This window comes from Rhinopithecus bieti, unplaced genomic scaffold (assembly GCF_001698545.2).
Source record: "Rhinopithecus bieti isolate Rb0 unplaced genomic scaffold, ASM169854v2 scaffold_8035, whole genome shotgun sequence".
Classification (NCBI taxonomy): Eukaryota; Metazoa; Chordata; class Mammalia; order Primates; family Cercopithecidae; genus Rhinopithecus; species Rhinopithecus bieti.
The window spans coordinates 40,127-65,381 of NW_016806092.1; the positions used below are offsets into that span (position 1 = coordinate 40,127).

General features: G+C 35.9%; 1 protein-coding gene across 1 annotated transcript in view; it reads right to left on the reverse strand.

Moving 5' to 3' along the window:
- The window catches only part of LOC108531338 (fibrillin-2), a gene marked incomplete at its 3' end in the record, with an annotated part of 148,944 nt that overhangs the window by 39,098 nt on the left and 84,591 nt on the right, over positions 1-25,255 (reverse strand). The window contains exon 12 of the mRNA XM_017874728.1: positions 8,993-9,118. Within this exon, the coding sequence (XP_017730217.1) occupies positions 8,993-9,118 (126 nt within the window). The remainder of the gene's footprint in view (positions 1-8,992; positions 9,119-25,255) is intronic.

Consider the following 25,255-nt stretch of genomic DNA (forward strand, 5'->3'; position numbering starts at 1 on the left):
GCCGTCTCCTCTCTGGAGTTATAGACCTTAAAGGCTAATTTAACCAGGTCTTGTATTGGTGTCTGAGGACCATCCTCTACCTTTTGAAGTTTTTTACGAATGTCAGGAGCTGATTGAGAAATGAAATAAGATGCCAAAATGGTGGCCCCTGTGGGGGAGGCCGGATCTAACCGGGTATACTGGGTTAGAACCTCAGTCAGTTTAGGGTAGAGGTTAGGATAACCTGGAGGTCATGCCAAGTTAAGTCATAGGCCTGACAAAGGTATCTAAATTCCTTTATGTATATGGTAGGATTAGCTGAGAAATCACCTAAACGCTTCTCAATTTTGGAAAGATTGGCCAGTGAAAAAGGGACATGTACTCTGACTACCCCCTCCGCCCCAGCTACCTCTCACAAAGGTGCTAACACTGTAGGAGGGTGTGGGCAGAGATAGGGGACTCAAGACAGCCAGTTGGGGGCCCCGAAGGAGGCACGGGACTGAGTGGATTACTAGTAGATAAGGAGGAGGAAGGAGGAGTCTGGATGGGGGGAGGAGGAGGAGTCTGGGCAGGAAGGGAGGGGGTGGAGAGAGCAGGGAGAGAAGGAGGAGAAGTTGGTGATGAAGAACCCGGAAGTGCGCCATCTTACCTCCGTTCGTCCAAACACTTATCTGGGAAACCACTTTCTAAAAGAAGGCCTACTTCCTCTATCAGAGGATTGGAAAATAACGGTCAACATGCAAGTTTGAAGTTGTACTGCAGTACTAAAAGATAAATCATTTTTACGACGCTCTCTTTTACAAACTTGTTATAACATTCAAATACTTAATATTGATTTTGCAACATAAGAGGATTTTACTATAATCCTTAAAACAGTTAAGAACAACACAAAAAGCAATTTTCTTCTATGTAATAAGACATAATAGATTATTATAACACTCTATGACTAATGGGAACAGCGACGCTTTGGTTTATAGTCACATAGTCCCTGTAGCATTTCTGAGAATTTGGAAGATGAAACCTATAGCTGAAGAATATGTTTATGCTTCAGATTGGCATCAGCTATATGGCTAGTTAAATCAAGCCATGCAAAATTTAATTTGATAGCATACAGCTGTTGGTTAATAATGCCCAAATTCTCCTCTGCCATTCACCAAAAGGCACAAACCTGCAACCCAACGCTTCATTTGTCCTATGTTAGCTGCTGCTAGACTTGGACAAAAATATACCGCAGATAGTTTCATAATTAAACTGGAAAATACACAGTAATATGTAAACTATGAAACCACAGCCCTCTAGGAAAACTAAAGCTTACATAAAAACATAGCAACTCACTCAATAACCAAATGACATTAAAAGAAACCGTCTCATACTATAACTAAATTTATTTATTTATATTGATTTTATGTCTTCTGAAATAAGGGCTCTTTTAAATAGCTGTCTTCTGGAAGCAGGTAAAACAACTACTGGGACATGGAGAAACCATTTACCTAACCTTGTGACAAATACAGCAGGTGACTAGAACTAAAATTCTCAGAATCCTTCATATTATCCTTAAAATATAATTGTTTGTACTAAAATCCAGTAAAGGCAAAGTATGGATGAGAAACACTATATTAAAATAAGAAAAGTTTGCATTAAGATAAGGAGATTTAGTCTGGGACTAAGAAAGAAAGGCAATTCAAGCATTATCACAGTTTTGTTTATTTACATCCTGCCATAATATACTCCCAAGGATGCATCTAAAAAAATGGCACCCCATAACATTTTTCTACAGACCTTCATACATTTTTCAATGCCTGGCAGTGAATAAAGTGTGTGTGTGTGTGTGTGTATACATATACACACACACATATATATAGGCAGTAAGTGACAGCACTGGCAAGAATTGCAGTCTTGGATCTAGGTATTACATTTCAAGTTTTGTTACATTTTTATTTGACTATAGCAGAATTTCTTTAGAGTAGACTAATTTCTTTCAGGCACTGAGCCAAGGTAATTTGTGAGATGGAGAAAGGTTCTCTCTCTCTCTCCTTCTCTCTCTTCCTCCTACCCTTCTTCCCTGTCCCTCTCCTCCTTTCTTCCTCATTTTGTCAACAGAATATAAAGATACATATGAGTATTATAGAACTTGCATTTTATTTTGGCCTGAATTATTGTTTTTTCATTTCCACAATGAAATGGCTGTTATATGTTAAGCAAAATAAAAATGTATTGAGCAATTATTTAGTAAGTGAAAGGGAGGTAACACTGCAGATACCTTTTTCCTCTAATGGCAAAGTTCAGCAAAATGTTCATCTGATCCTTTCATTCAGGGTAGAATAGGTTTTCCTATCATTAACACACATCTAATTTTTTGTCTCTGAGAAAGATGTTTTGGAGGCTCTCAATTTTTCCAGTCATCTTTAGCAGACACTGAATTGCAAGAATCATGTGAATTACTTTACCATGCTTTTTTTTTTCATAATTTTTAAAAAAGAATTTAAACATACAATGGCAATGGGGAAACAACATTGGTTCTCAACATTTGGGATTTTTTTTCCTGAATCCATCAAAGTGCAATTTCCTGACCACTGTCTTATGTTAAATAAATCAAGCCCTCTGGGTCTTAACTCTCCATTGCTATAATTTAGGTGGAACTGGAGCAGGGGAATAAAGACAGGTTGAGACCAGTCAGGAATTAATGGATACCCTAGTTCCACATTTTCTCATCTCATGATAGACTTGGGGTGATTTCATTACCTGTTAATACTTTCATCAGACTAGGCAAATATATGCTCTAGTAGGTCAACTTTGTTATTTTCAAGATTTCTGTTAGCTTCTTTAAAGAATTTCTTTATTAGAAACTGTACTAAAAGTCATCATTGAAATGACACATCAGAACTCTTCCACAATTAATGTTTGCTATCCTTGTCTTTAATGAAGACCCAAAGTGTCAAATGCTTTATATGTTATGCATAAAAACGTTCAGGAGAAAAGACCATTATTATCCCTATTGTAAAGATGCAGGCATTAATTCCTTGAGATGACACAATTCTTATGGGGTGCAGCAGGAGCACAGATGGACATTTGGGTCCCAAATCTCAGATTGCTGGCCACTACGTTTTCCTCCCTCCCCAAATTTATTTCCTGAATTTTACTGAAAACTTAAATTGCAATTTTTCTCTATAATTTTCCTCTTGTTACTGGGATAAAAATGTTTGAAAATACAATTGATTTTTAAAAAGTTAAAATGTCATCTGGATTATCAAACTTTGCTCCAGATTCACATTCCAAATCAAAGCCTGTCTTCACATGCCAAAGATTACCTTTTGCTGAATAATTTTCTTTTGGAATATGTATTTTTTCACAGATTTCTTGTTCATGACAATGATGTTACCCACTGTGTCTCAAATAAAGAACTCTTTCTGGTCTAGACTTTTATAGAAACCTATGCATGCAACTTTCCATGTAAACCACTTTGTTTAGGTTGAAATTAAAGGAGTGATGTCACTTCAGTAATTCCCCATGAAATATTGCTGTTAGTTAACTAATACTGTTAAGGTGCTGTCCAAGTTGCTTAACACATGTGTTTTACTAGTGCACGCCATTTGCGGGAAGAAACTGAAATAGTTTAGATTGGCAACTTCTGATAAATATGTTAGGAGGTGCTAAGTGCTCATTTTGCCTCGTATGTCAGCTCTGAGCTGCTGTTTGGCTGCCCCTCTGGAGTTCCTATCACTCTTCCCCGCTGGTCTCACTTTCTTGGATGCGACATTTCCATTTGTGAAACACAGCATGGGCTTCTAAAAGTCAGACTAAAAATATCACTGCTGGTATGCCCTTCCCAAATAGTTTATAAAAGCATATACTTCACATTTCCATTTCATACTTTAACTCTTAATATATATTCTCCAAATGACTCTGCACTAAATTTCCAAACTACTCTTTGCTCTGCCTCCCAACATAAATGTATCATAAAAGCGATCCTTAGTGGCAAAGAAACTTTCTCGAATTACAAGTAAATTGTCTATTTACTGAAGAGAGGAAAAGAGTGAACCTGAGTGGTGTCATTTCTGCTTAGCACAAATAAGAAGAAGTCAAAAAAGGCTTTGATTCTAAACCCGTAGCTCGCAGTAAAAAGAAATTAAAAAAAAAAAAAAAAAAAAACTAATGAAACATTTGCAGTAATCTTTGTTCTAGTCACTCCAACACCTTTGTTTGCTTAAATAGCACTGCTAGGAGCAAAAGGCTCTGAGTCACCGAGCACATGGAATCCTGGCCCTGCTGTTTCACATCGCATATAATCCTAAGAAAGTTAGCTTGGGCTTTTTGTGGGCCATCAAGTTTTTTCATCTGTTAGAGGCGAGTTATAATAGTACTAACTCACAGCTCTGTGATGAAGATTTAATAAGATAACCATGTAACAGTAGTTTAAATATTGTCTAGATGTTCAATTAATAAGCTTTTATTAATTTTATTTTGGTGCATATATCCTAGCTGCCAGAATCCAGCAAAAAAAAAGTAGGTTGCGGAATAGCAATATGATAAGTGAGGAATAAATTATTTGGGATGGGGGCAGATAAGCAGGTTTGAAGGCATAGCCACCCTGACTTTCTTATTCAAGGAGAGCAGGGAATCGTATGTTTTTAACTATAGTGTCTACAAAATTAAGCTAAGATGATTTTCATGGTATATACAATTTATGACCCAAAAGTCTTATCTGTTTCCCAGCGTTAGCATCCCCTTGCTTCAGCTCTCCATTTTAATGTGGAGGGCTTTCCCCTTGAGAAGTAGTTAATGGATTATTTATTTATTTTTATTTATTATTAAAATTAATATACTTTATGTAATATGAATAAGAGCAAGTACTTTTCAGTTTAGTACAGAAAGTTTATTTTCCATGGTTTATCTAAGCAGAGTTGGAACAGCAGCAGAGGAGACTGTGCCAACAACTTTTATGAGTTTCATGAGCATAAATAAATATATGTGTTGTCACAAATCTCAAACAACAAAATGCTGTGTTAATGGAACAAAGCTGAAAATTCTTCAAAATAAATTGCAAACAACTCTCTGCCACATAAAGAGCCATTGAAGGGAAACTTTCCAATACAATGATGCTCTTTTTCTGCCTCCCATGTAAGCCAGGAAAGAATAACTAGCTCAAGGAATGTTAATGAAGGTATAGTCTGGAAGGGGGGATCACACAAGGACATCTGGTTCCTGCTTGTGCTTTATCCACATGGACTGAAATTCAAACGAAAATAATTTATTGTAAAAAAGGAAAACACTGAGCCGTCTTCTAATGTACCATTTCATATTATACTGATGTGTTCTCCTTCCCTTCTTCATTTAAATTAAATGGATACTTGAATTAATGGATATTTGAACAGAGGAAGTTAACTGAAACAACCTTCTCTTTGCATGTGAAGAAATGGTTTATTCCACCAAAGAATCATTTTACCCGCTGTAATACAGAATTAGGAAATTAGATTTGGGAACCAAACTGGCACAGCAGAAATAAACATGGCTGTAGTGAGCATCATGAGAGGTTTTTTTGAGATTCGGGACCCTAATTGAGCAAAGGGGGGAAATAACTGGTTCTCCTTAAAACAGACAAACACACACACACAAACACACCATATACACACATACACACACAGAGAGACAGGAAAAGGGAGAAGTGTGTATCTCCTTCTGCTTTGAGTTCAGATTTACAGCTTACCTAGTTGTCTATATCTGAATATGAGGGGGAAAAAAGAGTCGCAGGAGAATGAAACAACATAAGCCTCCATGATAGATAATGACAGATATGTTTCAAACATTAAGTTAGGAGATGAATGCTGCCCCCAACATTATGACATTTTTAATAAAAACTATATATACTCAAACTTAACTTTTTTGGCAGAACAAGCCTTTCAGAATAAGATTTCTGTTAAGAAGACATCCCAGTGAATGAGCAGAAGACATTTCTTTGTTTCAGCTAAAAAGCAAAGGTCCCTGACCTCAGAAGCATTACCTGCAGGTGACCAAAGAGGAACCATGACACAGAAGATCCAAACATTTCAAACTGCATTTAAATGTTTATGGGCTCTTGGTCTCTCAATGGCAACCAAAGCAAAAGTAAATTACTAACAAAATGAAAAATGGTAAGATGAAGCAAAAATTCCTTTGGGGAAGACCAGTAGCTTCTTTCCAAATTCAGTTTTAACTCTGGGCCCACATTTTACCTTGCATTTCGACTTTCAGCCCAAGTCAAATAAATTAACTTATTATATATCCTACTCCCAATTAAAACATATATTTATTTGGAGCCAACTAAACTGTTCTAGGCTCTGGGATACAGCACTAAAGACAGAGGCTCTGCCCTCAAGGGTCTTATTCAAGGGTTGGAGTGAGATAGTTAACAAACAAATACACACATACAATATCAATAACATAATATTTAATGATTAATAAGCTAATTGCAGTTTCTTGTTAAGGATATCACCATTTTCCTAATCACTCAGATCCAAAATACTGAACTTACTTTTCTTATTTCTGAACAGATCTAGTAACTTAAAGACTAAAAAAGGCTTTTTAAGATAATTTCATTGCTGTCTGAACAGAAGTATGAAACGTGCTACAGTAAAAACAGGAAGAACATCATCTTAAATCTGCCAGTAGTACTATGTTTTATATTCACACTGTAATTCACATAATAAATTAAAATATTTTACCTTTGATAGTTGATCAAAAGTAATTGCAATAGCTACATTTCTATTTAGAGCAAACATTACATTTATGGCAAGATTTTTACAGATACTACGTTATCCATAAAACTGACTACAATTCAAAACCCGCCTCTGTGGCAACCGTTCACAGTTTTTCCCGATGTATTATACTACCGATTACGTTAAATAGTTTTATATAAGCAAATACCACTTCTTTTATATAAACAGTATTACCCAAAGAAAATTGAAAATAGCCATTTTTAAGAGATATTTAAATAAATATGACTTATACACAAGTCAGGCCTTCATAAAACCTTTATATTTCAAATTCTAATCACTACTTCTTCAATTCTGCTATTCCCCACCAATCCCAAATATTAAATCACATAATTATTTCTGGGCAATGGTTAAATGGATTTGGCTGCCTGGGCAGGAAGTAAAGAAAGGCACGACTGGATTCAGGGCTTTGGGTGGTGCCTACATGCTATCAATGTCCCTCTTTCCTAAAGAACATAGGCAAGTGGTGAATAAAGACTTGCACTGTCTTTCTCCCATGTCTGGCTTGGCTCTGTATGTTGCTTTGATGAAATGTAACACAGAAAAGCCTCATTCCATTTTTAACTAAGAAGAAATACATGGTTCAATGTGCATTAGAAATGTCACAACTACTATAATCAGTCAGTGGCTGTGCCTTCTCATCTATAATCAAACTTTCTTTTCAAGTACATCTAGTTTAGATATTAGTCTAGAAGTAAAAAGTGAAAGGGAGTGAGAAAATTTTAAGCAACACAATCAAGTCACAAAAGCCAAGAGAAAAAAATACAAAAGTGGCCAGGAAAAGCAGCATAACCCAGAATTTCTACAGATTCCTGAGTTTTTGGTCTAATGTTTGTGCTTCTGCAGGTAATTCAGATATTTTTTCACATCTTCCAAATGTTACTTTCACCTTTCCACTACAGGCTGACTTTGACTATCGACAGTGTATTTAAGTGGTATAAGATACTTGGGCATTCCTGTAAACAATTTCACAGAGAATTTATTTGGTCGTTAAAATAATCAACTACTTTTTAAAAACTTTCTTCTTAGAGGGAGCACAAAATTAATCTGTAATTATGTAAAATGTATATAACTATAACAATTAATTTGGAGCTTAGTATACATGAACCAGGGCAAATGAAAAAAAAAAAAAAAGCATAGGATAATACATGTCCCAAGGATTTATAAGATTATGGTTTCTGGCGTTGAAACAATGGCATATGTACCCACATTCTACCTCCTATGAAATAATATAGTTCATATTACTGTTTATCTTCCATAATTAAACTTTAGATTTTGCCTCTTCCCATTTTCTTTTTTACAAAGATGAACGCAGCTGTTTACAACCAATCAACAAAAAATAACTCAAACTACTTTTGGAAAGAGAAAGAGCAAAAGACTTAATTTGAGTTGATGATAATGCTTGTCACAAAAAAATGGGAACAGTTATACTCTATTGCCTTTAGAAAACCACCTTAGATGAAATAAATTTATTTAAGTAACGTAACTAAAAAGATAAACATTATATCAAAACTACTAGAATCATCAAAACTATTCTAAATATCCATGATCATTGAAGCTACATGCACTTAGAAACTTCTTGAATTTGATAAAAATGATACAGGTTTTGATCACAGATATATATAACAAGTAAATTTATTCTATTTAAGGACTGCTAATGGAACTTACATTTCAATATTATAATCCATATTTAATATTGCAGAAAAGTATTAGGTTTTTTAATATCTTTATTTGAGTAAGTTATTCTTTATTAAGATATTTGTGGTGGTAATTCCCAAACTGTTCCTGAATCAATAATCCATTTTTAAAAATGTGGTGGCCAAACAATATTCAGTATACCAATTAGAATATTTCATTTTATAATATATGACATGGTGTCAACTACTAACACATCATTTACACATGATACTGTATTCACTTGGACTTCTTATCTCTATCTCAATTTTCGTTTTTGATATAACTTCATAAGTGAAATGGAAAACTACTTTATTAAGGAGAAACATAAATGGTTGGATTACTCCCATTCTCACTGCAACACAACTAAGATAACAAAGGAGATGCAAATGCTCATTGACTCTTTTCAAATCAAACCCACTAAGGCTGTAATACACAAATACAAAACTACTCTAGGGTCAAACTTATGCTTTCATAGTAGATAAAGAATTTTATTTGTGACCAATAGTCTTCAAAATTTCAAATGAAGTCACGTTTTTCTTGCATTAAAGTTAACAATTAGGCATGTTTCCCAAAGTAGACAGACTCACCTTCACATTTCTGAGTAGTTTCACTCTGCTTGTGACCAGCAGGGCATCTGCATTCAAAAGAGCCCACTGTATTGATACAGTTTCCTCCTTGGCATATCCCTGGGATAGCCTGGCATTCATCAACATCTGCAAGAAGAAAACAATTTGAACACAGATGACACTGGTTTTCAGAATATCTATACTTTTTTTTACTATAAAAACTTTATATAAACTTCCTTCTAAGAAACTCAGTTTTTCTCAAGAGGTGGGGTTAGAGAAGTAAAACACCTTTGTATGCATATGTTTTAATTCATGTAAATGGTATCAAGTTATATATCTTAGTTTGTTTCATAATTTTCCTTTTAGAATTTTGTTTTTAAGATCCATCCATACTGTTATGTGGACAATCTGTTCCTTCAGTTGACTGCAGAACACTTCTTAATATGTTTCCTCTCCTGATCATGGGCACTTAGTTTAACTTCTCAAAACCTCAGTGAATGGTACAGTGAATGCCTCCACTACATTTTTTTGTGGAGCTGAATGACTATGGACCTTGAGGACTCAAGGAGACTCTGTACCATTTTGCTGTAGACCCAGAGCAGAATTACTAGATCATAGGGTATACATGTAACTAATACGAATAGTGTTCAGTGGTCCTTCAGAGTGCCTGCAGGAGTCTTCACACCACTAGCAGTCTATACAACTCTACTGTTCATGAAGACTCCTGTATTTCTTCTTTCCTGCCAATACATGATATTACTATCCAACATCTTAATTTTCTCTTTTTTTTTTAGACTGAGTTTTGCTCTTATTGCCCAGACTGGAGTACAGTGGTGCGATCTCGACTCACTGCTACCTCCACCTCCTGGGTTCAAGCAATTCTCCTGCCACAGCCTTCCTGAGTAGCTGGGAATACAGGCATGTACCATCATGCCTGGCTAATTTTGTGTTTTTAGTAGAGACGGGGTTTCTCCATGTTGGTCAGGCTGGTCTCGAACTCCCGACCTCAGATGATCTGCCCACCTTGGCCTCCCAAAATGCTGGGATTACAGGTGTGTAATATCCTATTTCCGGTCTCCAATATCCTAATTTTCTTTGGTCTAATATTGTACAGGAATATTATTACTTTATTTTTCATTTCTCTAATTACTAGCTCCTATGCTTATTAGCTTTTTTATTTCCTCATGTGAAAGTTGTCTATTTATATTCCTTGAACACTCTTATATTGGAATTGTCCTCTTACTCTAAATTTAAAATTTCAGTTTTAGACATTGAAATTATCATCCTATCCTTTAAACTGCCTATTAATTTCATCCACGTAGGAACAGAAATCCTTAGTATTGACATAATAAAATTCATGAAGCTTTAATAAAGAATTTTCAGACTTTAAATGTAAAAGGAAGTTCTTCAGGCAAAATAAAAGTGAGATTAAAATTCTAACCTACACACAAAAAATGAAAAGCAGTAGAAATGGCAATGTGTTGATAAAGTATATTTTCTAATTTTTTAATTAACCTTAACAGAATTGATTTTCCAAGCAACAACAACAATAATGTATTTTGGATGTTATAACACATGGAAGTAAAAGTATAACAACAATAACATGAAAAATTGAAGAGATAAATGGTACCATTGTAAAGTTACTACATTATAAGTAAAGTGACATTATATTATTTGAATGTAGTAAGTTAAATACGTATAAACACTAAAAAAATAAGCAGAAGTATAGTTAATAATCCAATTGTGGAGATAAATTGCAATACAAGAATATACACTATTAATCTAAGAGTCAGGCAAACAGAAAAAGAGTAACAAAGAATAGGTGAGACAGACATGAGATAATAAATGATAGATTTAAACACAATAAAATTGATAACTGTATGAGATGTCAGTGGTAGGAAAAATCCCATTAAAAGTCTGACTGTCAGATTTTTAAAAAGCAAGACCCATTTTAGGTTGCCTACAAGAAAACTACTTTGATATCTTAAAAAGTAAAGGGATGAGAAAGATATGTTAAGAACTCAATCAAAAAAATATCTGGAATAGCTATGTTAATACTATAAGTAGTACTCATCACAACAAGTAATATTGTGTGTGGATAAAAATGGACATTGCATAATGACAAAGGGGTCAATTCATCAAGAAGATATGATAACGCTGTCTATGCATGATTATAACGCATTAAACACCTGGAGTAAGGGTCATTTCAGCAGGTAAATTGAAAACATAAATAACCTGCAAGTATGTGGAATTTCCACATTCTTCTCTTAACTAAGAATAAGTAGTCTGAAAATCATCAGGGATATATTAGACTTGAACCCTACTTTCAACCAACTTGTCCTAGTTGACATTTATAGAATGCTACCTCACTTAAGCAGAACACACATTCTTATCAAGTGCACATGGAATATTTATTAAGAAAGACTATATTCTGAGGCCATGTAAAAGGTTCATTAAATGTAAAAGAAAATTAAAATAATCCAAAATATGTTCCCCAAACACAACAGAGTTAAACTGTAAGGTAATAAAGGAAAAAACCTGGAACAACCTCAAATACCTGAAATCTAAGCAATATACTTTGAAATAATGCACGGGTCAAAGAAGAAATCACATGGAAAATTAGAACATATTTTGAATTAACTTAAAATGAAGAAACACCATATCAAAATTTGTAGGACGCAGCTAAAATGGTGCTTAGAGGTAAATGTATAGCATTAAAATGCTTATAGTATAAAAAGAGAAACTTCTTAAATCAGTGATTTAAGTTTCCATATTAAGATATTTTAAAAAGAAGAGCAAATTAAACCCAAAGTAAATGGAATCAATAAAATAATGATGAAAAAATACAAAACAAACAATAGAGATAATCAATTACTATAAAACCTGGCTTTTGGAAATACAAGTAAAAAATCAGTCGATTTTATAATAAACACTGTATATAAAATATGTAAATTTACACAAATTTGTTACAATCTATTCAAACTTACAAGCTTACATAATAGATTTATTAATGCTATATACTTAATTACAAAATAACATATCTCATTGCAACAAATGTTAAAGATACAGAAAATAGAAAATTAAAGAAATAACCATTTATATAAATTTGCTTCTGTCTTTTTACTTTTATTCACACACATATTCAGAATGGTGGTTTGTTTATTTAACAAGAATGAAACCACAGTATGTGTGTTTTTCTGCATCTTGTTTTCTTCACTATAAAATATTTCGTGAACACATCTCTGTGTCAGTACATATCAATTTGCCCTATTATTTTCTGGTAAGCTCAAAAGCTCTGTATATCTCAGTGTGTAAATTAGTGAATTCAAGCCTACAAATTATTTCTTCCTCCTATTAGCTATATCTATTGAACTAATTACAACAGTCCAAAGTATTTTTGTACTGAATTAAAGTAGATTTCAGTGTCTTATTAAAGGATATATGATGTAAACAAAACATCAACTATGAATACAATATATAGCAAGAAATCTATATACTGCACATTCTAATTCAGTACATTTTAAACCTCATTATTATTGTTATTAGTATTACTTTTTGAGACATTATTATTATATTTGCTCTTGTTGCCCAGGTTAGAGTGCAATGGCACGATCTCGGCTCACTGCAACCTCCACCTCCTGAGTTCAAGTGATTTTCCTGCCTGTAGCTGGGATTACAGGCATGAGACACCTCACCCAGCTAATTTTGTACTTATAGTACAGACAGGGTTTCCCCATGTTGGTCAGGTTGGCCTCGAACTCCTGATCTCAGGTGATCCACCCGCCTTGGCCTCCCAAAGTGTTGGGATTACGGGAGTGAGCCACTGCACACAGCCTTAAACCTCATTTTTAAATGTACTACACTCCCATTCTCATTACAGTGTGGTATAAAAGAGCTCTAGAAGCTTGTTCTCCTGGCAGATACATCAGAGAAAAAATATCATGGTAAAAGCTGAAAAATGAGACCAAGTCTATAAAACCTTAATGTTATTCATAAAATTGTATGCTGCATACAGACTGTAGTAGATTCAGTGATTTTTCAAAAAGAAACACAATCCAACATCATAGGATTTATTTTGTAACTGCCTAAAAAGTATTTTTTTTAGAAGGAGAACGAAACCCTTATTTCTGAAGTCTCCTAGACTCTGCAGTTAGTAGAATTAACTTCTTTTAGTTAGATCAAGTTAGCAGTTAAAATAAAAAAGAAAATGTAAAAGAAATCATATAGAAATAACCAAGAAATAACCAATTTGGAACTAGATATGCTCTTTATAAAAAAGCAAGCCTCAAGCCTTCAAACTATGCAAGAATTTCTACATCTGCAAAGTCCTATCACAAGCAACTACTAATGATTGATTAATTCTCCAGTGACCAGACTGTACAGATGTATCTTGGTTTATTCCTTCGATTCAGGCAAAAACTTACTATTTCTTTAAATTTTGAATTATTCCAAATCACATGTAACAATTTTATAGAACACAATTACATATTTTGAAACTTATACTTTATGCAATTATATCAGTCCATGTCTATTAAGGTTAAAAACAATGTAACAAAGCAGAAATAATTCTAGTTTATAACCTCATTTATTCTCCAAATTCTCCAAGTAAATTTGTTCTAAAAAATTAAACTTATTTTATTACATAAATTATTATCAGATGATATATTATTTTTAGTTCATGTCCAAATATGGAAACTATGTGCATGCAGTATTACAGGCATATAAAAATGGTTCATTTAATTTATATGTGTAGGAACCGCGGGACATAGAAATTACTACTATATTTCATAGTGTGTTTTTTAACTTTTCTTGTTACCAAATTAGATCCATTTCTAATTTTAATTTTTTTACATTGAATTTGTTTTTTCTTTTTAATTTTTATAGTTTCAGGGATACAAGTGAGGGTTTGTTAAGTGACTACATTGCATAATGGTAAGGTTTGGGCTTCTACTCAACCCATTATCCAAATAGTGAAAACTCAATAGGTACTCAATAAGTAATTTTTCAGACCTCATCCCTTCTCTCAGCCTCCCTACATTTGGAGTCCCCAATGCCTATTATTTCCATTAGTAAACAGAAATTCTTATTTATATACTCTGTAGATATTAACACATAATATTTTATTTCTATGAAAACAAATGTCTAACTTTAAGGACAGCACAACTAAAGAATAGGTCTATTTCTATTTGGAATCTGAGACATATGGGGTGTCCTGGCAATCATTTAATATGGCTTGATTCTGGCTGAATATCTACTCATGTATGATACACAAAATTCAAATGTTAAAATGATCATCAAAACAAGTATATATTGGTAACTTGATATCTGCAGGAGCCTGAAATTGTAATAAGAATAGACCATGGTCCTATCTCGATCTTATCTCAACAAATGCTACCATCATGTTCCAGCTGTTAAAATCAGAAGCCTAAGAGAGAAACTTGGCATGTTCCTCTCACTTATGTCATATCACCTCATCAGCAACAACTGCTTACTTTCCAAGTATATCTCAAATCTTTCCTTTGCTACTACCCAGTCTCAGCCTCCATCAAATAGCACCTGGACTACTGCAGAAACTTTATAACTGGCTTCTTGGCATCCACTCTGGCCTCCCTATTGATGTTCCACTATTGATGGTTCCATCATTGTTTTTAATTTCCTTAAGATAAGAGAGAAGTATACAAACTTTGCATTTATTTGGGTAGTAATTCTTTGAAGCATGTTCATATCTGCCTTTTGCTTATGGTTTTTTTTTTCTTTCAGTTTTTATATGCAGGCCTTTCTCTTTATTATTCATCTCTCAATGCAGCCATTTCCTGCTGAAATGCAGAGTGGGGAAGGCTCAAAGGAAATGCATTGGTTTGAAACTTCTACAAGGCATAGTCCTGAGTTTGTCACCAAACTCCTCCCCCAACTTTTTTCTTCCCTTGAGCATCAATTTTCAACTGTCAGTTTGTGGTGTGACACTTATATTTACAGATTGCATGCTAGTGGTCCATACTTCCTCTTTGTCCTTCCACCCTCCTGTACTTCACTCAAGGAGTGTCTCTGGGCTGGAAGACCAGGTGGAGAATACTCAGAAATGGCTTGCCCCCACAGTTTCTCCTTCCATTACCCTCTGTTACTGTGAGGGTCTGCAGTAGATCTGTCTATTATGGGAACATCTCCTCCTCTCCAATAGAACATCCACAACCTTAGCTCTCTGCTCTTAGTAGTTTCAAACACCTTTCAGGATTATGATACTCAGAATAAACGCTTAGAAAACCCTCCCTGTCCCAGTGACTTCCCAACAGCTGCATATACTCATCACTGCTTTTGTTACAGGATTTTATTTTAGAATGATGTGTTGTTCTTTATTATTCATTTTCATGTTAGTTTTTTGTGGGGTTAGAAGAAGGTGAATATTCTGCTACCTTTAAATACGAGTTTCTATAATTGAGTTTGCTTTAAGTAAAGTTTTTTAATTGTATAGGAATAGCTTGTGTTAATACAGCATGAATTAAAGTTAGACTTTATAATGATCTCGTTAACTTGGTTAATGTAGGCAGCCAAGATGAATTTGTTTTGGCTGTAACTATCTTTAATAATTTATTCTAATCAAATAAATCAGATAACAGCCAATTTCCTTTTTACTCTGGCTATGTAGAAGGCTTGGAAATAACTTTCTACTCAGGGCATCTTCTGTTCATTCGACATTTGAGGAGCTAGCAACATGTGCCTGATTTCAGCCGAGATTAAACTCCTCTACTCTTCTTACATGCAGTCAGACTAAAGAAATTATGTTTCTGGTACACTAACGCCATACGAAAAGAATACACACCAGCATTTGTTTTGCAGAAATCGATTTAGGGTCTGTCTTGCTATTTATTTATTCATGACCTTATCCCGTGTCCTAGCTAGGGCCCGTGTCAAATATGTGAATTCCTGTGCATTTCATGTTACCTGGAATGGAGCAGGGGCTTGGCATCAATGTTACTACTATCAATGATAAAGCAAGAGATGACAAACAATTTTCTTCTGCCATATCTTCAGTTTTGAAGCATTTAAAGTAGTTTAAAAGCCTAATCCCTAAATATCACAAATTAATAATTATGCCAGTTTAATTTTAATATATTTTTTTAAAATTTCAGGAGCCCCCTGTTCATTTGAAAACCTAAAAGATCCAAAGCCAAGTACTAATCTTAAGCAAAATATCACTCCTAATTAGGGTAGGTTCATGAGACTAAAGACAAAAAAAGAAGAAACTTTGTAAGAAAATTACACATCACATGCACATGGCAATTTGTGATATATTTAAAGTTCATAAATAATATTGGAAAAGGGCTTAATGACACTTTTAACATTTTTAATTCACTCGTTTTATGATAGCTTAAATTTTAAGTCCTATATGAGTTAACTTTGGTCCTTCAGTGTATAAAATGGAAGAAAGTAGGAGATTAAATGTGGATTAAACACAAGGGCTAAAACTCAAATGGCTCTCAATATTAAAGCCATCAAGAATTGATATGACTGCCTTCACAGCATCCTAGGAGGGCACACTTTTCTGACACTGCTTAAGTTCAGAACGTTAGCATGACAACGGTTTAAAATAAAATGTGGGGCCAAGATGGCCGACTAGAAGTAGCGCCGCTCAGAGGCTCCCATCAGAAAAAACATACTAAGCGTGTGAATCCTTCAGCGGCAACCAAGGTAACCCGGTTCTTTCATCAAAGATGACTAGAAGGCTGGCGTGATCCAGAGAGAAGGATGAGCAGTGTGGTGTGTTGGCCCACCTGAGAGTCACACGGGGATGGGGAACCCCCTCCCTGCAGCCAAGGGAGGCCATGAGTGAGTGTGCTACCCAGCCTGGGAAACTGTTTTTGCCACGGAACTGTGCAACCCACGAATCGGAGGATCCCACTTCGCAAACCCACGCCACAGGGGCCTACCGTCTCAATCCGGGAAGGTACAGCTTATTACAGCCTCCCAGCAGGAATCTGCTTAAGCCTGTGGAGCTCCCGGCAGGGTTGTGGCAACCAGCACCAGCTGCTGCTGTCTGCTCTCTAAGCCTTTTGAGCTCCTTGGGGGAGGGGCAGCAAAAAAAAAAAAAAAAAAAAAAAAAGCAACTGCTAAACACACTAAGCTCCCTGGGTAGGGGGAAGGGCTGCACCCATTTCTATAGCTCCCAGCTGTGCTTTTCCCCTGCTGGAGCCAGGGAGGCTGGATGGCTTGGTCCCAAGACTCGTCCTCACAGCCCAACACACTGGCTGTGGCAGTCTGAGACCAGAGTGCCTCTTCAGGTCTAACCCTGACCCATCCTTCCTCAGTGGGTGGAGCCTCCCTGCAGGATCTCCAATAACTCCAGCCAGAGGCTCAGCAACAGAATTTGGATCTCCCTGGGCCTGAGACCCTAGCTGGAGGGGTGGCTGCAGTCTGCGGATCAGCAGATTTAGCCTCTCCTCCTGGAAGTTCTGAGGAATCTGGACAGCCCGGGCAAGTGGGTTTCTCCCCAGTGAAACACACTCTCTCCACCAAAGGGCAAACTGCTTCATTAAACGGATCCTTCTTCCAGTGCCACCCAACTGGGTGAGATCCTCCAAAAGGGGTTGTCAGATACTCTATAGAGAAGAGATCCTACTGGCATCAGGTTGGTGCCCCTAGAGGTCAGAGGTCCCAGAGGGAGCAGGCACCCATCTTTGTGGCTCTCCAGCCTCCTTGAGTGCCATCTCCAGTCATGGGAGCAAATCAGATGAATAAAGCCTGAAGTGAACCCCCAACAAACTGCAGCAGCCCTACAGAAGAGGGACTTGACTACTGATAAAAAGACAAACAAGCAGAAAGTGACAACAACAGCATCATCAACAACAAAAAGGCCCCCATGAAAACCCCATCCAAGGGTCAGCAGCTGCAAAGACGGAAACTAGACAAACTCACGAAGGCGAGAAAGAATCAATGAAAAAATGCTAGGCCGGGCGCGGTGGATCAAGCCTGTAATCCCAGCACTTTGGGAGGCCGAGACGGGCGGATCACGAGGTCAGGAGATCGAGACCATCCTGACTAACACGGTGAAACCCCGTCTCCACTAAAATACAAAAAACTAGCCGGGCGAGGTGGCGGGCACCTGTAGTCCCAGCTAATCGGGAGGCTGAGGCAGGAGAATGGCGTAAACCCGGGAGGCGGAGCTTGCAGTGAGCTGAGATCCGGCCACTGCACACCAGCCCCGACGACAGAGCAAGACTCCGTCTCAAAAAAAAAAAGAAAAGAAAAAATGCTGAAAACACAAAAGGCCAGAGTGCCTCTTCTCCTTCAAATGACTGCAACATCTCTCCATCAAGGGTGCAGAGCTGAACCAAGGATCAGATGGGCAAATTGACAGAAGTAGGCTTCACAAGATGGGTAATAAAAAACTATGATGAGTCAAAGGAGTATATTCTAAGCCAATGCAAAGAAGCTAAGAACTTTGATAAAAGGTGAGAGGAATTGCTAACTAGAATAACCAGTTTCGAGAGGAACATAAACGACCTAAGGGAGCTGAAAAACACAGCATGAGAACTTTCATGAAGGATACACAAGTATCAACAGCCGAATCGACCAAGTAGAAGAAAGGATATCAGAGTCTTCAGATCACCTTACAGAAATAAGATATGCAGACAAGAATAGAGAAAAAAGAATGAAAAGGAATAAACAAAGCCTCCAAGAAACATGGGACTTCATGAAACGACCGAACCTACGACTGACTGGAGTACCAGGAGGAGACAGGGAGAATGGAAACAAGCTGGAAAACATACTTCTGGATATTATCCAGAAGAACTTCCCCAACCTAGTAAGACAGGCCAACATGCAAATCAGAAAATACAGAGAACACCATTAAGATACTCCATAAGAAGATCAACCCCAAGACACATAATATCAGATTTTTCAAGGTTGAAATGAACGAAAAACTGTTAAGGGCAGTCAGAGAGAAAGGCCAGGTCACCTACAAAGGGAATCCCATCAGACTAACAGTGGGCCTCTCAGCAGAAACTCTATAAGCCAGAAAAGATTGGGGGCCAATATTCAACATTCTTCAAGAAAAGAATTTTCAACACAGAATTTCATATCCAGCCAAGCTAAGCTTCATTAGCAAAAGGAGAAATAAAATATTTTCCAGAAAAGCAAATGCTGAGGGATTTTGTTACCACCAGGCCTGCTCCGCAAAAGCTCATGAAAGAAGCACTAAATATGGAAAGGAAAAACCAGGACTAGACGCTGCAAAAACACACCAAAATATAAAGACCAATGACACTGTGAAGAAACTGCATGAACTAGTGTGCAAAATAACCAAATAGCATTATGGTAACAGGATCAAATTCAAACATGACAATACTAACCTTAAATGTAAACGGGCTAAATGCCCCAATTAAAAGACACATACTGGCAAATTGGATAAGCTGTCAAGACCCATCGGTGTGGGTGTGCTGTATTGAGGAAATCCATCTTACATGCAAAGGCACGCACAGGCTCAAAATAAAGGGATGGAGGAATATTTACCGAGCAAATGGAAAACAAAAAAAAATGCAGGGGTTGCAATCCTGATCTCTGACAAAACAGATTTTAAACCAGCAAAGATCAAAAAAGACAAAAAAGGGCATTACGTAATGATAAAGAGAACAATTCAACAAAAAGAGCTAACTCTTCTGAATATACACGCACCCAATACAAGAGCACCCAGATTCATAAAACAAGTTGTTAGAGGCCTACAAAGAGACTTAGACTTCCACACAATAATAGTGGGAGACTTTTAACACCCCACTATCAGTATTAGACAGATAAATGAGACAAGAAATTAACAAAAACATTCAGTACTTGAACTCAGCTCTGGATCAAGTGGACCTACTAGATGCCTACAGAACTCTCTGCCCTAAATCAACAGAATATACATTCTTCTCAGTGCCATTTATTCTACAATTGGCTACATAATTGGAAGTAAAACACTCCTCAGCAAATGCAAAAGAACTGAAATAATAACAAACAGTCTCTCAGACCACAGTGCAATCAAATTAGAACTCAGGATTAAGAAACTCAGTCAAAACCACACAATTTCATGAAAATTGAACAACCTGCTGCTGAATGACTCCTGGGCAAATATTGAAAGTAAGGCAGAAATCAAGAAGTTCTTTGAAACTAATGAGAACAAAGAGACAACGTATCAGAATCTCTGGGACACAGCTAAAGCAGTGTTAAGAACAAAATTTATATTACTAAATGCCTACATCAGAAAGCTAGAAAGATCTCAAATTGACACCCTAACATCACAATTAAAAGAGCTAGAGAGGCAAGAGCAAACTAATCCAAAAGCTAGCAGAAGACAAGAAATAACTAAGATCAGAGAAGAATTGAAGGAGTTAGAGACAAGAAAAACTTTCCAAAAAAAGGAGCTGGTGTTTTGAAAAAAATTAATGAAATTGATAGACTGCTAACTAGACTAATAAAGAAGAAGAAGAGAGAAGAATCAAATAGACACAATAAAAAATGATACAGGGGATATCATCACTGACCCCAAAGAAATACAAACTACCATCAGAGAATACTATAAACATCTCTAGATAAATAAACTAGAAAATCTAGTAGAAATGAATAAATTCCTGGATGCATACACCCTACCAAGACTAAACCAGGAAGAAGTTGAAACCCTGAATACACCACTAACAAGCTCTGAAATTGAGGCAGTAACTAATAGCCTCCCAACCAAAAAAAGCTCAGGACCAGACGGATTCAAGCTGAATTCTCCAAGAAATACAAAGAGGAGCTGGTATCATTCCTTCTGAAACTGTTCCAAACAATTGAAAATAAGGGACTCCTCCCTAACTCATTTTATGAAGCCAGAATCATCCTGATACCAAAACCTGGCAGAGACACAACAACAATAACAATAACAACAAACTTGCTAACACAACAACAACAAATTGTGAAAATCTTCAATAAAATACTGGCAAACTGAATCCAGCAGCACATCAAAAAACTTATCCACCACCATCAAGTCAGCTTCATGATGCAAAGCTGGTTCAATGGTTCAACATACACAAATCAATAAATGTAATCCATCACATAAACAGAACCAAAGACAAAAACCACATGATTATCTTAATAGATGCAGAAAAGACTTTCGATAAAATTCAACATCCCTTCATGTTAAAAACTCTCAATAAACCAGGTATTGATGGAACATATCTCAAAATAGTAAGAGTTAGTTATGGCAAACCCACAGCCAATATCATAGTGAATGGGTAAAAGGTGGAAGCATTCCCTTTGAAAACTGGCACAAGACAAGGATCCCCTCTCTCACCACTCCTATTCAACATAGTGTTGGAAGTTCTGGCCAGGGCAATCAGGCAAGAGAAAGAAATAAAGGAGATTCAAATAGGAAGAGAGGAAGTCAAATTGTATCTGTTTGCAAATGACATGATTGTATATTTAGAAAACTGCATTGTCTCAGCCCCAAATCTCCTTAAACTGTCTCAGGATACAAAATCGGTGTGCAAAAATCATAAGCATTCCTATACACCAATAATAGACAAACAGAGAGCCAAATCATGAGTGAAATCCCATTCACAATTGCTACAAAGAGAATAAAATACCTAGGAATACAACTTACGGGGGATGTGAAAGGCCTCTTCAAGGAGAATTACAAAGGAGCAATTACCACTGCTCAAGGAAATAACAGAGGACACAAACTATGGAAAAACATTCAGTCCTCATGGATAGGAAGAATCAATATTGTGAAAATGGCCATACTATCCAAAGTAATTTATAGATTCAGTGCTATTCCCATTGAACTACCATTGGCATTCTTCACAGAATTAGAAAAAAACTACTTTAAATTTCACATGAAATCAAAGAAGGCCCGGTATAGCCAAGACAATCCTAAGCAAAAAGAACAAAGCTGGATGCATCACGCTACCTGACTTCAAACTATACTACAAGGCTACAGTAACCAAAACAGCATAGTACTGGAACCAAAACAGACATATAGACCAACGGAGCAGAATAGAGACCTCAGAAATAACACTACACACCTAGAACCATCTGATCTTCAACAAACCTGACAAAAACAAGCATAGGGGAAAGTAATTAGTAAATGGTGCTGAGAAAACTGGCTAGCCATATGCAGAAAACTGAAACTGGACTCCTTCCTTACACCTTATACAAAAATCAAGATGGATTAAAGACTTAAATGTACAATCCAAAACCATAATAACCCTAGAAGAAAACCTAAGTAATACCATTCAGGACATAGGCATGGGGAGAGACTTCATGACAAAAATGCCAAAAGCAATTGCAGCAAAAGCCAAAATTGACAAATGTGATTGAATTAGACTAAAGAGCTTTTGCACAGCAAAAGTAACTATGATGAGAGTGAACAGGTAATCTACAGAATGGGAGAAAATTTTTGCAATCTACCCATCTGACAAAGGTCTAATATCTGGAATTTATAAGGAACTTAAACATATTTACAAGAAAAAGACAAACAACCTCCTCAAAAGTGGGCAAAGGATATGAACAGACACTTCTCAAAAGAAGGCATTTATGTGGCCAACAAACATATGAAAAAAGTTCATCACAGATCATCAGATAAATGCAAATCAAAAACACAATGAGACACCATCTCACACTGTTCAGAATGATGATTATTAAAAAGTCAGGAAACAGAAGATGCTGGCGAGGCTGTGGAGAAATAGGAATGCTTTTACACTGTTGGTGGAAATATAAATTAGTTCAACCATTGTGGAAGACAGTACGGCGATTCCTCAAGGGTCTTAAACCAGAAATACCATTTGACCCAGCAATCCCATTAGTGGGTGTATACCCAGTGAATTATAAATCATTCTACTATAAAGACACATGCCCACATATGTTTACTGCAGCACTATTTACAATAGAAAAGACATGGAACCAACCCAAATGCCCACCAATGATAGACTGGATAAAGAAAATGTGGTACATATACACCATGGAATACGATGCAGTCATAAAAAGGATGATTTCATGTCCTTTGCTGGGACATGGATGAAGCTGGAAGCCATCATCCTCTGGAAACTAACACAGGAACAGAAAACCAACCACCACATGTTCTCACTCAAAAGTGGGAGTTGAACATTGAACACATGTGGACACAGAGAGGGGAATAAGACACACCAGGGCCTGTTGTAGGGTGTGGGGAGGGAACTTAGAGGATGGGTCAGTAGGTGTGGCAAACCAGCATGGCACACATATACTCCTGTAACAAACCTGCACGTTCTCCGCATCTATTCTTTTCTTTTTTTAATAAGAAATAAAGAAAAAACAAATAAATAAAATAAAATTACTGATTTTCTTGCAGCTTAATTCTTTAAGTATTATCTTAATTTCCTGTTGTCCCTCATTTTCCACAGCTACCCTGTTTATTACAAGAGCATGTTTCATTCACAACTAATTGCATCAGCTACAGGATATCATTATCCTCGGAATTTCAAAAGAACCATGATTTAGAGCTAGTGTTAAGCTATTTACAGCTATCCACATGCTTGAAATTTATTTTAACTCTATGAAACTTTTCAATCATCCTATAAAAAAGATCACTATTAATTTTAATGACATATATGTACCATGTTTTAATGTGTTCTTTTTTCATGCCCCATCTCTTCCAAATTAATTTGGCATAAGTATTCAGGAAACAGTCTAGGAATTTAAAGGGAAAAAATGAAATCACAGTAAGATGTCTTAAAATAGCCTGAACTATAGATTAGTATTTAATTGAGAACTTTCTGACTATGCCACGATTTTGAAATAAAGCAGAATTTTCAACGTGCTTTTCCAGACATTTTAATCATGTGGCAAATTTCATTTTGTTCCTGTTACTGTGTTAATTCCTTAGATTTTAGGCAAACGGAGCCTGAAACTTATCTTTGCTGCATAAACAAAATGAAATAAGTAATCCTTCATACATTACTACAGCCTAAAGGACATTCAGAAAGTTTGAGATCAGATGACACATTTTTTATAATTGTGTTTAGGAAAACACTAGGCCTCTGACAAAGTATGAAAGTAAAAAAGCGTAAGTATAAATACAGAACATGAGGAAGGTCAATAATTTGGAATGTTTTGGTTGAAGCTAAAGGCTTTTCTTAACCTGAACTGTTTCTTTCTCTGAAATAGTGGGTTTTGAAGTATTTCAATCTTAATGTCATTTATTCAAAAGGTACTTGCTGAGCTTCTACTATATATTATGCACTGTTCTAGATGTCTGAGACATCAGTAAGTGAAAAAGATTTCTGCACTCATACAGTTTACATTCTAGCCAAAAGAGAATTAAAAACAACAAAGAAAATCAGTTAGTATGTTAGAACGTAGTAAACAAAAATTAGTACTACAGTAAATCCAATCATTATTAAACTAGCAAATCAATATAGTATTTTATTTTTAGTAATAATCTATATCCACTATAGATTATAATATGTAAATTACATGGTAATCTACATATTAAGATTTAGTAAAGACTATATGGAGCACAGTAAAGACAGATAGAATATAATATAGAATATCTTCCTATAGAAGAAATTGTTGCACTATCAGGAACTCTATATAATCAGTCTAATATTCATACCAAAAGATAGAATTTTACTATCCGTAGTAAACAACACATTAAAAATGGCATTTGACTCAATCTTCATCATTAAGGCCTGAACTGTGTTCATCACTAAAATGAACTATTCTAAGTCCACAGCCTACATAAGTGAGTTTTCATATGTGATTAAATATAAAGTTGGTAAATTTTTGAGTTATATAGTCATCCCCTGGGTATCTCCGTAGTTCTGATTCAAAACAATTTTACAAATAGACTATTTAAAAAATATACCTTTTATAAAACTACAACACTAGCAAAACTCTGTGGATGCTGCTGTCAGGGACACATGTACAAAGTTATGCAGAACACTCACATTTTATTATTCAATGAACTAAAGTTTCGTATGCACTCCCCAAGCTATAATTCTCATTTAAGATTTAGGACACTGGACAGACTTTCTACAACATAAGATTCGCATAGGCCCAATAGATAATATCTTCACTTGTGACACAGCTTACTAACATCAATTTGAAAGACTTTGGATCTAAGTTTGTACATGTTTTAATTATAGAAAATAACCCTAACTCTCCAAGTCTCAAATATGAATAATATTATTTCTGTGAATGATACAAAAATCATTTATATTTTCCTGTGATCTTACTGCTATGCAATATGAAGGCAACCGCCATTTGAGAAGTCATTAGAGAGACCATTTCCGAGCTCTA